General features: G+C 39.8%; 1 protein-coding gene across 9 annotated transcripts in view; it reads left to right on the top strand.

Annotated features, from left to right (window-relative positions):
- The window catches only part of ZC3H14 (zinc finger CCCH-type containing 14), a 53419-nt gene that overhangs the window by 32102 nt on the left and 8159 nt on the right, over nucleotides 1–13158 (top strand). For 2 of the 9 annotated variants that reach the window (XM_032344737.1, XM_032344736.1), the window contains exons 10-12: nucleotides 6891–6965; nucleotides 11597–11756; nucleotides 12527–12759. The exons of 2 other annotated variants lie outside the window; for them this stretch is intronic. In XM_032344737.1, coding sequence (XP_032200628.1) covers nucleotides 6891–6965; nucleotides 11597–11756; nucleotides 12527–12759 — 468 coding nt within the window. Of the gene's footprint in view, nucleotides 1–593; nucleotides 1253–6890; nucleotides 6966–11596; nucleotides 11757–12526; nucleotides 12760–13158 lie in introns of those variants that run through there. 5 more of the 9 variants (XM_032344739.1, XM_032344738.1, XM_032344741.1 and 2 more) reach the window with 3 other exon arrangements.

Raw genomic sequence — 13158 nt, 5'->3', positions numbered from 1 at the left:
ATAATGATAAATAGGACATTAAATTAAAAATTTGGTGTTTCAGAGTATACTCTAAAAATTAAAAGATAACTCTCACTGTGGAGAAAATCACTTACCTAATAATAGTCTATCACTGAACAAGGTCAAGTCCTCATTTCTCTTATCTGTAAATTCCTAACATACCGTATCCATGCAGCAGAATTGCATTATTTCCATGTATTTTAAAAGAGATTTGTCTGTGATTGTGGGTCCAGTTATCCCCCTACCCTTCCCCTAAAAAGGAAGTGCTAAATAACAGCTGTATACTATTTTCAAGGGTAAATGAAACTCTGGGTTCTAGATAAAACAATTTAAAAATAATTGAAGCCTGAAAATTATGGTTTAATAGATGAAGGGACAAAAAGTCCATTAAATTTCACATCATATCCAGGTAGAAGGTACTTAATGTCATTTTATTAATTTTTACTTCAGATCTTCAGTGCTTCTTGTCATGTGAGGTAAATAATAGAAAATTCTTTGTGTCCACTTGTCTGCTTTCAGCCAATCAGAAGCCAGAATTATTTCTTATGCAATAATAGGGTTTATTGTTTGGAGAGGAGCATTAAGTAGGACTTACAGGATATAGGGGGCTTCATATTAATTAAGGCTTCTTAGTTGTAGCAAAGAGAACATTGGTCTGGCTTGTTTAGCATTTTCAAATTTAGTTTGAGTTCTGACTCCAGAAATGTACAATCCTATCTTTTTAGTTGTAGGTTTTAAAATGTTACTAACTCTTAATACTTTTTAAATTAGAAGCCTTAATCACTGTTTTTATTTTTGATGAGACAATTTAATGGGCTGTGAAGGAAAAGTTACGAAATATTAAGAGGGAGAGAGAATTTTGAGAAAATGTCTTCAAGGTTTCCATCACCATCTTTACCGATTTTCTTCTCACCTGGGCCAATTGACTTAGGTTCTGTAACAAGTTCTTGTTCACTGAATGAGCTAGACAATATTTCCCATCTTTTAAGGAAAATATCAACTGATATCAATGAAATTAAGGGAATGAAAGCCGCAATTTTGACAGTAGAAGCAAATCTTTTTGATCTAAATGTTAGAGTGTCACAGAATGAAGCAAAAATTTCATCTTTGGAGGTTAAAATGAATGAATGTTCAACATCAACATCTGAGTGCAATAAACAGTTCGAAGATCTTCAAGAAGAAGTAGATTTTGAATCACAGTCAAGGACTACTGATGTAAAAATAATTGGCTTCCTTAGAAACATTGAGAAAGGTAAATGTTTAGTATTTGATATATTCTAGGTAACTCACCCTTGGATCTGTGTCTTTTTATGTGACTTGATTAGTTCACATATGGAGGCAGCAAGTCACAAAACCTGAATTTCTGATGTATCTCTAATGACAAATTTGGAGTCCACGTGATTAACTTAGAAGCTTAGAAATTACCATAATTCTCTTTAGTGGATCTCTTTAAAATTATGTTTTAAAGGGAGAGGTGAACAAAGAGAAACAAAACTTGAAATGGGAGAGAATGGTCCTCTTTCATGTATCTGTTTCGTCAAAGTATTTTTAAAATGTGTAATTCTTTCATTATTCATTGTATTAAAGAGATGTATTGTAGTAGTAGAATTGAAAGAGCTTCTTCCAGTAATCCTAATATGTGTTAGTTTTCCAAGCTGTCTTATAAGAGTACAACCTGACCAAATGACTCCTGCGTTTCAGATCAGTTCATTGGGATTTACTGTCTTTTTACCACGATAATTTTGCAAGGATTAACCTTTTTTGACATACCATTTAAGAGTAATGTATTTTTTTTTATCTTTTTATTTTTTTAAGGATTTTATTTATTTATTTGACAGACAGATCACAAGTAGGCAGAGAGGCAGGCAAAGAGATAGAGAAGGAGAAGCAGGCTCCCCGCCGAGCAGAGAGCCCGATGTGGGGCTCGATCCCAGGACCCTGGGATCATGACCTGAGCCGAAGGCAGAGGCTTTAACCCACTGAGCCACCCAGGTGCCCCAGTATAACATATTTTAAAAGAAAATAATTGATAGAATTTTGAATTGAGCATTTAAAATTGAAAACCCCAGGTACCTTGGTTGGCTCCGTTGGTTAAGCATGTGACTCTAGATTTGGGGGTCATATGTTTAGCCCCACATTGTATGTAGAGATTACTTAAAATTAAAATTTTAAAAATAAAGTTGAAAAACCCCTTTTAATGAAACATGGCATTTGATTGCCAACTAATGTACTGAGTGAGCAAAGGCTGTTCTCATGGAACTACTAGTAATAAGTACACTAAAAATTAGTATTCTGGCATCCTACTATCATACTAACATTTCAGTATTTGGAACCCTATCAGTCACATCCCTTTCTGCACTGTACCGTACCGTACCACTTTTGTTTTACTTTTTAAGATTTTTTTAAAAGATTTATTTTGGAGAGCGAGATAGCAGGAAAGGGACAGAGAGAATCCCAAGCCGACTCTGCACTGAGTGCAAAGCCTGATTTGGGGCTTGATCCCATGACCCTGAAAATGACCTGAGCTGAAACCAAGAGTTGGAGATTTAACCGACTGTGCTGAGGTGTCCCTACTTTTTAAAAGTTTATTCTAAACTGAAGTGTAGGTGACAGTATTATATTAGTTTCAGGTGTGTATAGTTATTCAACATTTATATACACATTATGAAGTTCTCACGCTAAGTATAGTTTACCATCTGTTACCATACAAAGTAATTATTTTTAAGGATTTTATTTATTTATTTGACAGAGATAGCAAGAGGGAACATAAGGGTGGGTGGGAAAGGGAGAAGCAGGACTCTTTCTGAGCAGAGACCCTGATGCAGGGCTTGGTCCTAGGACCTGGGATCATGGACTGAGCTACCCAGGCGCTCCCCCCATATGAAGTTATTAAAATATTTTACTACATTCCCTATGCTGTACTTTACATCTCTGACTATAACCAGAAGTTTGTTCCTCTTAGTTCTCTTAATGTATTTGCTCCTCTCCACTGCAACCACTAGTTCTTTATATTTATGAGTCTGTTTTTGTCTTGTGTTCATTTTTATTATTTTTTAGATGCCACATATCAGTAGAAATAACATGATACTTGTTTTTCTCTTCTTTCATGGTAGCATAGTACCCTGCCTCTAAGTTGATCTGTGTTGTTGCAAATGGCAAGATTTCATTCTTTTTATGGTTGAGTAATACTCATTGTGTGTATCATATCTTTATTCATCTCTCAGTGCACACTGAGATTGCTTCTGTATCTTGGTTATTATAATTAATACCATAGTAGACATAAGGGTGTGTATATCTTTTAAAATTTGTGTTTTAATTTTCTTGGAGCAAATACCCAGAAGTGGAATTACTGGATCCTATGGTATTTCTATTTTAATTTTTTTAGTAACTTCCTTATTGTTTTCCAGGTGGCTGCATCAACTTATGTTCCCAAAAACAGTGCATAAGAGTTCCCTTTTCTTGTTAAGAAAGACTTAATTAAAATTCTTGCCAAGACTTGTTTTTTTTTTTGTATTAGGGATATTAGCCATTTTTACAGGTGTGAAGTGATACCTCATTATGGTAATTTGCAGTTTAAAAAATATTTATTTGAGAGCGAGCAAGCACAAGCATAAGTTGGGGAAGGGCCAGAGGGGGAAGGAGCTTTAGCCTTCCTGCTGAGCAGGAAGCCTTACCTGGAGCTTTATCCAAGACTACAAAATCATGACCTAAGCTGAAGTCAGACACTTTATCGACTGAGCCACCCAAGGCCATTAATTTGAATTTTTTGATGAATAAAAAATACTGAACCTTTTTTCATGTGTTAGCTATCCCAGTCTCTTTTAAAAAATGTCAGTGGGGCGCCTGGGTGGCTCAGTCAGTTAAGCATCCGACTCTTCGTTTTGGCTCAGGTCATGATCTCAGTTAGGGTCAAGCCCTGAGTCAGGTTCTGTGCCCAGCATGGGGAGAGTGGGGAGTCTGCTTGAGATTCTTTCCTCCTTCCTCCCCCTGCTCCAGTGCTTCTCTGTTTTTACCCACTACTTGCAGTGTGCGCTCTCTCTTGCTCTCTTAAATAAATAAGTAAAATCTTCAGAAATGTCGAATTTTTCAAGTCCTTTGCTCTTCCCCTTTTTTCCCCCCAAGATTATATCTATTTGAGAGTGTGTGTGTGCACGCGTGCTTGCATGAGGTTGGGGGGGGTGCAGCGGGAGAGGGATGAACAGAAAGATCCTAACCCGAGTCACAGTCAAGACACTTAACCAACTTAGTGACCTAGGCACCCCCTCTGCCCATTTTAGATCTGATTGTTTGTTTGTTTGTTTGTTTGTTTTTAGTATTTTATGAGTTCTTTCTATATTTTGAATATTAATTCCTTATTGGATATATCATTTGGAAATATCTCCCTCCATTCAGTAAGTTACCTATTTATTGTATTGATGGTTTCCTTCACTATGCAGAAGTTATTTTAGTTTGATATAGACCCAGTTGCTTTCCTTTTGTTGTTCTTGCCTAAGTTGACTAATTTAGAGAAATACTGCTGAGAGTGATAGCCAAGAGTTTACTACCTGTATTTTTGTTGAGGAGTTTTATGATTTCAGGTCTTAAATTTTACATTACATTAATTCATTTTGAGTTTATTTTTGCATATGGCGTGAGAAAATGGTCCAGTTTAATTAATTCTCTCATGTAGCTGTCCATATTCTCAATACCATTTATCAAAGAGACTCTCTCCTGCTGTAGATTCCTGCCTTTCTTTTAAAGTTCTTATTTTTTTAAGTAGTCCTTATACCCAAAATGGAGCTTGAATCCACAACCCCAAGATTCAGAGTTACACGCTCTTCCTACACACCCAGCCAGGCGTCCCTCATGCCTTTTTTTTTTTTTATCATAGGTTATTCGGTTAATATGCACGTTTTAACAGTATTATTTTTTCCAGTCCATGAGCATGTTGTATCTTTTCATTTATTTGTGTCCTCTCCAGTTTCTTTTATCTCCTTTTCTTAATTTCTGTTTCTGCTACTTTGTTATTTGTGTATTTCTATACACAACATATTTCTATATTTCAATTTTGTGTCCTTCCTGCAACTTGACTGAATTCATTTCTTCTGATAGTTTTTTGGTGGAGTCTTTAGGGGTTTTGCGTATATATGTCATCTCTGGGGGGTTTTGTTGTTGTTGTTGTTTTGGTTTTTTCTGTTTCTTAATTTCCTTTCCAATTTGGATGCCTTTTATTTCTTGTCTGATTGCTGTGGCTGGGACTTCCAGTACTATATTGAATAAAGGTGGCGAGAATGAACATCCTTGTCTTGTTCCTGATCTTACGATGTTATGAGTATGATGTTAGCTGTGGTTTTATTATATGTGTCTTATATTATGCTGAGGTATGTTCCCTCTAAACCCGCTTTATTGAGAGTTTAAATGGGTGTTGAATTTTGTCAAATGCTCTTTCTGCGTGTATCGAAAGAATCCTCATTTTTTCTTTTTACAAAGATTTTATTTATTTATTTGACAGAGAGACAGAGAGAGAGGGAACACAAGCAGAGGCAGTGGGAGAGAGATAAGCAGGAAGCCCAGTGTGGGCCTCAATCCCAGGACCCTGAAATCATGACCTAAGCTGAAGGCAGACTCTTAACGACTTTAGCCTTTTATTTTGTTAATTTGGTGTGCAGTGTTGATTGATTTGCAGATATTGAATCATCATTGTATCTGTGGAATAAATGCCACTTGATCATGGTGAATAATTACTTTAATGCATTGTTGATAGGACTTAATTTGGTTTTTGATAACACTTTTTTAAAATCTGCAAGTGAGGGGTGCTTGGGTGGCTCAGTCCGTTAAGCATCTGTCTTCAGGTCAGGCAGGGAGCCTCCTTCTCCCTCTCCCTTTGCCCCTTCTTCCTGCTTATGTTCTCTCTCTCTTGCTTCCTCCAACCCCCCAGTAAAATCTTAAATAAATAAATCTGCAAGTGAGTACCTAATACCTCCTAAGCACTGTGGAGGAGGGGATGTTTGGAGAAATACGACATCCTCCCAGCCTTCATATTGAAGATAGAGAAGATCAGTTCTGTGTCACTGCTTTGTTTTAATTTGCAGTGTAACTGAGGAAGTTATGAACTTTTTAAAGACATCATAAATACTCTAGCGAATACCTTACAGGAGATTCAGCTTATTTTCTTTTTAAGATTTTACTTATTTATTTGACAGTGAGTGAGAGAACACAGACAGGGGGAGAAGCAGACTCCCTACTGAGCAGGGAGCCCAGTGTAGGGCTTGATTCTAGAATGTTGGGATCATGACCTGAGCCAAAGGCAGATGCATAACCAACTCAACCACCCAGATGATTGTTTTCTTGCTCATGTAGGACCTAGACTCCAGACCTTTTAAATGTCATACTTATTTATTATTTTCTTTGTCTATCTAAGCTTATAGTTTGTCTTTTGGGAATTCTATGATCAGATAACTCCGCTGTGTTTCGCTTTGCAATTCTAGGGTTGGGGATGAGTTGTAATGGTGCGCGGCCAGATGGTGAAGGGAGAGTTTTCTCATTTTGATACTGCACTTGGCTGTCACCCGTCAGTTATGGCTCAAGCTCTGGGTCCACGCAGCACCACCTCCTGGTTTTTCCAGCCTTTTACCTTTATTCCCAGGCTTTGTTCCAGTCCAGGAAAACTAGCTTCCAGACAAAGGGAGAACTAGGAATGCCCTGCATTGCCGTTTTTGGTTTAACTCGGCGTATAGGTTTTTCTCTTACAGACCTTTGGTCTATAAGTATTATTAAATTGCATTGTTGAAGCTAATAAATTATTTTTAAGTTAAAAACCCATAAAGATTATTTCAGGCTTCATATTTGGGAAACACACATGCTGGGATTGTTTTTTAAGTTTAGTAAAGTTTTAAAATCTGTTATTCTAGGAACTCAACAGAGGCAGTTGTTATCCCGACTGCAAATTGACCCAGTAATGGCAGAAACTCTACAGATCAGTCAAGGTTGGTAATAATCTTAAATTTTCGTTGTAATCTAGCATTTTTCAGTTGCTGTTTCCATTTCTTACACTTCATTTAATGTATCTTGTATATCTTAGATCCTGCCCTAAGATGCTATATTTAGATTGTGAAAAATATTTTAGGGCCAGGAAACAAGATCTGCATTTTCTTCATGTTTTATGGTGTTTGTATTTTTCGTCTCATTCAAAAACTTTCTTGCTTTGGTGCTGTTTCACCTGAGTCTCTGGAATTTTCTGGCTGTCACTCCCCTGCTTTAGAGACAACTCAAATCCCTACCCTCTCTCCTTTCTACCCTACTTTACAGTGTTTTGCCCTGCTTTACTGTCCTGTTGTCTGTTCAGCCTTATTCTCACTTATTTCACTTTAGAATCTCCTTACCAGGGCCACACCAAGAACATGTTGTTCTTAGAGCCCCCGTAGCTTAATTTTTTGCCTGTCCCCCCCCCCCCACTTTGCCCAGCCTAGACATATATGCCAGGGCCTACTTCAGGACAGGGGGTGATTGCCTTACTTATCTCTGCATTCTCCACATTCTCCAGTGCCCAGCCTCTGCCAGATGCATGTACAGTCCCCAGTAAATGTTCGTTGCCTACATGAAGGGAGTCATTGGATACCTGCAATCTTAAATTTGGAAACCTTCTTTTTTTCTGTTTCCCCTATCCCTACCCGTTGTTGGAATTTCTGGTGCCTTGACCCCTCCCTGTGGCTCTTCTACTCCTTTGGTCAGGCCTCCAGAGTCAGTAGGTATATCCCCTTAGCCCACCTAGCTCTGTCTCAGAAAGAGGAGCTTGTCCTCTCTCAGGGTTCCACCTAGACACCAGATCCTCCCCAGTTGTTGAATACTGGAGTAGCCCCACACTCCTATAGTTTCAGTCTTTGCCTCTCTCCTGGCTTCTCCTTTCTTCTGTCAAAGTGTTAGACACTCTCCATCCTTGATTTTGCCCTGTCATCTCTCCACATTCCATTCTGCTTCCCACATTAGGGTATTTCAGAATGTTTGGCAGCTAGGCTCTGTGTATGTTGTATCCATTTCATTGGGACTTGCACATTCTTTTTTTGTTTCTTTAACTTTTCTTTTTTTCCATGGTGCATGTACAGTTTGAAGCATCTAGTTCTATGGGGCTTATGAGGTACTGCATTCTTGGCTTACCTCTTGTGATGGTTTTTATTTGTGAGAGCCCTCTTGTTTCTGCATATTCCTTTTATTTTTCACATATTGACTTTGTTTCATATGTATGCAACGCTCTGTTATTTCTCTGAGGATATTAAAGATATTTTGGGGTATTTTTTCCCCTCCCTTCTTAGTCTTATTTTCTCCAAGTTGTTTGTTTCAGTTGCTGTCTTTTGTGATAGGTTTTCCTCAGGTGTCTGAGGATCCTTGATTGTCTTATATTTATGAGTGGGAAAGCTAATTGGCATTCTGGGTTCATTAGTCAGGGTGGTGGGCTTTTGACTTCACATTTGAATATAGATTCTACAATGGAAAGTCATTTTTCTTGTCTAATACAGGGGCACGCCGAGGTTACTGTCTTTAGGCTTTTCGTCTTGCAGTGGTTCGCTTCTCCAAAGAAAGATCTTTCAAAGTAGTGGATTGGCTGCCAGTGTTCTGGGAGCTAGGTGAGGAAAAGGGGCTGGGGGAGGCACTTCAACTTCAGTTACCATGTGATGTTTGCTTAAGACCGCCTCCCTGTTTTCAAAATGGTACTTCTTTCTGTGTGGCTGGCATTCCTTGTTCCAGAGACTCTCTGTTTTGACCTTTTCAGGAGTCTTAAGCTCCACTCTTCTCCAAGGGAGAAAATAGTCAAAGGGTTATCAGGAAATCTAAATGCTTTTAAAAATTTTAATAGTATACATTTAGCTTGTTTTGTTGTAGCACTATTCTGTCAAAGACCATGATGCTTCATTTGTAGGCCTCTCCAACATTGACCAGTGGGAAAGCATGTCTCCCAGTTATTCCAAAAGACTTGAATATAGATAGGTTGGGGAATGGGTGTGATAGGGATCAGAAATGAAGAAAACAGATTCTGAGTTTAAGAAGACATAATTGCTTCTGGAATGGACACTTGAACACACCTGGTTCGGCCTTGACTTCCCCTTTTTCCCAAGGTCCCCTGTGCTGCCGGTTGGTTACCCAGCCTTTGGAGAATCTTCGGATCCACATTGAATTACTTCATTATTGGCTTAAGACTTGGCTTTTGAAGATCTTAGTTTTTCACTTTCAAAATCTGGATGTCTGCTCTTAAACAGTTATTTTCTTTGTGAGTTTATCTTCCAATAAATTAACCCTTGGTTGACATTTTAGTGGGGTTTTAGGAGGAAACCAAATGCATGGATTCAGCCTGTGGTCTGTACCCAGAAGATGTCACTAACTCTCACATCTGTCTGCTTCTCTTTGACCCAGGTGATAACGTAAATCTTGCAGAGGTGACTAGTGGCTTAGTGGAATGAAAAGCTGTTTTCAGTGCCCACTTTGCTAAACTCTATAGCATATGACATGTCGTTCCCATGTTTTCTTAAGTCTTTGTTTGGCTTCCAGGACTTCATGATGTCTCTTCTGTAATTCCATGTCATTCTCCTGTATCATCTCCTCTCCTCCTCTGTTAACGCTTAAAATGATCATTTCATCGTGTGTCCTACCCTTAGCATTATTTTCATCTTTTTATATTCTCCCAAGATACAAACTGGTAGAACTGCTTTGCCTCGTAAAGGGCTGGATGGTAAGAAGGAGGGCAGCAGCCTTGGACTAAATTGTCGAGTCTGCCTTTGCTAGCTGGGAGCCCTCTGAGAGTCACTGAAGAACAGCGAGTTGCATGTTGGTCAGAGGAGGGAAGTATCCTTTTCAGGCTCCTCGTGAGACGTGGCAGCGCTATATATGTGCTTTGATGGAACACTTCTTTTACCTTCAGCGCTTCTCTTATTTCTCTCTCATTTCAACTTCTAAACATCTGAGAGCCCCACAAAGACTTCAGACTAAATAAATATAAAATTGAAATTTATCCTGCCCCCTTTTAAATCTGTTCTTTCTCCTGTCCTCTCTTTCCTGTGTCCACTTTCTCGTCTACCACTCTCCTCCATCTGCGTCTTTATGCTCTCCGGCCCTCACAGGGGACGGCATGCTCAGCCTTATTCCTAGGCTGGGACTTGGACATGCAGCTGCTGTGAGGTGCTGGTGCTGCTGAGGTGTGTGCAGTGTATCTTCTCTCCCTTGTGTGTGGGTTCCAGGAGGGCAGAGTTGAGAATCTTAATTTGGAGCCTCACTGTCTCCTCTGGGCAACTGCCTGGTAATTGAGTTCTCGGACTACAGTCCATTCTTAATTCTGCCTGTTCTAAAAACCAGTTTGATTGTATCATTTCCCTCCTTAGAAACCTCTCATGATTCTTGAACACTTCTAGATCAGAATCCAAAGCCATTGACACACATACAAGATCCTTTATGCCTCAGCCTTCCCTGCCACTCACCCCACCCCAGCCACAGCCCTCAGCCACACCACATTTCTCAGCAGGTCTTAGATTCCTTGTGTCTCAGCAGGTCTTAGATTCCTTGTGTCTCATGAAAGCCTTTGCCTTTTTCCATGCGGTTTTCTTTGCCTGCAACGCTCTGTTTATTGTCTGGCTCCTCGCTCCCCGCTCTGGTTACTCCTGCTCATTTACTTCAACATCTTCAATTGTCCTTCGTCTGTAGCCTTTGTCTTGATTGCTCAGCTGGAGTGGTTTCCTGTATTCTTGCCAAAACCTTGTACTTACTCTTAGGATTAGCTTTTTGGGTGTGCTGTTTAGAAACTGTTTGCACACCTACCTTTCTACTTTTTTCTTCTTTGTACCCAGCTCAGTGTTCAGTTCTCAGGTTTTGGATTTGTTCAGTTGAATGAACATGAATGGACATCCTGTGGATTTTCATCTCTTATTTGCCTATTAACCTTAAGAGAAGTGCAACTCATTAACTTGTCAATTGATGGCATATATCGATAGGTCAGCTGTCTCCAGTCTGGGCTCTTGGCATATTTTATGATAGGGTTAAGAAGCATATTATAGATGGCATGAACTGTGGCTATTTGCCCTGAAGGTCATTGTTTGCTTTGCTGTATTTTTTTAAAATGCCCATTCATCTTAATTCCTTTCCAATACAGTCTTCTCGGTACAACCAGACAGAAATTACACCTGATGAATTGTTTTCGTCAGAACGTGTTCTCTCTCAGTGGTACTGTGCAAAATGAACAAAAGAAAATTTTGAGAAAAATTTTTAAGCAGCCTCAGTATCATGGTTTGAGGGAATATGAGGGGTTTTGTTTATAATTTTAGAAGATACTGTTGTACTTAGAGTAAGTTTATATTGTTCATATCCCATTAGATGTCTCACATAAAAACCGTTCTGTACTGTAGGCAGGGAGTATTGATTAGAAGGCTTATGTAATGGGCTGTTATGAGGAAAGGAATACTTCTTGAAAAGGTGTTTGGCACAGAATTGCAGCGCTATTCCTGGGTAGAACTATTGTGATTTTCCTTTGAAAATATTACAAAATATATAAAAGGTTGACGTTCTTCTCACATGTGTGATGTTGGGAATGCAAGGTATATTCAGAAGTAAACATTTATGGCCAATTTTTTTGGCTCAGATTACTATGACATGGAATCCATGGTCCATGCAGACACAAGATCATTTATTCTGAAGAAGCCAAAGCTGTCTGAGGAAATAGTAGTGGCACCAAACCAAGAGTCGGGGATGAAGACTGCAGATACCCTTCGGGTACTTTCAGGACACCTTATGCAGACACGGTAGATGGTTTCTTTTTCTTGTGTAGCTTTTTTGTGTTGATGAGATAGTGCAGCTTAACCGTTCGTTCCCAGCTCCCCTCCTCCCGTCCTTGCCCCCAGTGCAGAGTGCTTTTATTGGGTCAGTCGTTAGGCCATGCATAAATAGTAAGCCCATTCAGTTTTCAGAAATTCCAGTTCCTCTTTCTTGTTCAGAAATCCGTTAACTTGCAAAGAAGTCCATGTATGATTTAGCTTTGTAAATAAGATTCTTTCCTTAAAGCACATTCAGGAAATGAAATTTAAAAGTCACGTGATCACATCAGGAAATCTCTGCGCAGAGAATTAGCAGATTGGGTTGGGGTGATGCCTCCCTTAGAAAATGGACTAAATATTCTATGAAGGAATAGATGTACCGATAATAAAATCAGTGTAAATACGGAACTGCTGGCTATGTGATCTGAGCGTAGATGCGGATTTTCCAGTTTATTTCCATGTGACCCTATGGAGATCCAGTGGATGATGATGTTCAGGGTGGAGGGGAGATTGTCCTTAGTGCAGCCTGGAGGGTCACTGGTGACGCCGCCACAGCAACTGGCCATCGCCGTGGTGTGTTGGCGGGAGCCAAGCAGGCCATTCCTGGAAGGCCTACCGAGTTTGTGTGTTTGGTTTTTTCCTACTGAAGAGACCACCACCAAGTAAGGGAGCGATAGTTCTGCTGAAGAGCACTGTAGGAGGCTCAGCGTTTTGTGTTTGTTTCCCTAATTCTATGGTATTTTCTATCTGTCTGGCAGAGATCTTGTACAACCAGATAAACCTGCAAGTCCCAAGTTTATAGTGACGCTGGATGGTGTCCCCAGCCCCCCAGGATACATGTCAGATCAAGAGGAGGACATGTGCTTTGAAGGAGTGAAACCTGTAAACCAAACTGCAGCCTCAAACAAGGGACTCAGAGGTCTCCTCCACCCACAGCACTTGCACTTGACGAGCAGGCAGCTCGATGACCCAGATGGTAGCTTTCCAAATGGTGTGTTGAGAGCTCAGATTTTCCCTTTCCAGGGTGCTGTCATTGTGCAGGGAATCTGGGCCCGGTCTCTCTACCTGGGATGCATTCTGGGTAGAGGCCTTGCTCTTACTCATAATTCAGTAGCGGCCTTTTTTCTTCTCTCAGACAAAATGAGTTCATGTGAGACTGTCGTGCGTGTGTTCTGTATGGGCTCCCGGCTCCCGTGCTACCGTCGGCTTTAGCCCTGAGAGCCAAAGTACCTCGGAACCGTGCTTATGGAAGGCTCAGCCGTCGTTCTTCATACCTTGCTTCCTTTCTCCCTTTAGAAACTACACTTGTTACTTTCCTTTTGTTGTAACAGGAATAGTCTCTTATAATTGGCAGAAAAATGAATTTGCATTTTGATTCTGTTCATACCTC

Source organism: Mustela erminea, chromosome 5 (assembly GCF_009829155.1).
Source record: "Mustela erminea isolate mMusErm1 chromosome 5, mMusErm1.Pri, whole genome shotgun sequence".
NCBI classification, from domain to species: domain Eukaryota; kingdom Metazoa; phylum Chordata; class Mammalia; order Carnivora; family Mustelidae; genus Mustela; species Mustela erminea.
This window is presented reverse-complemented; position numbering and strand designations above follow the sequence as displayed.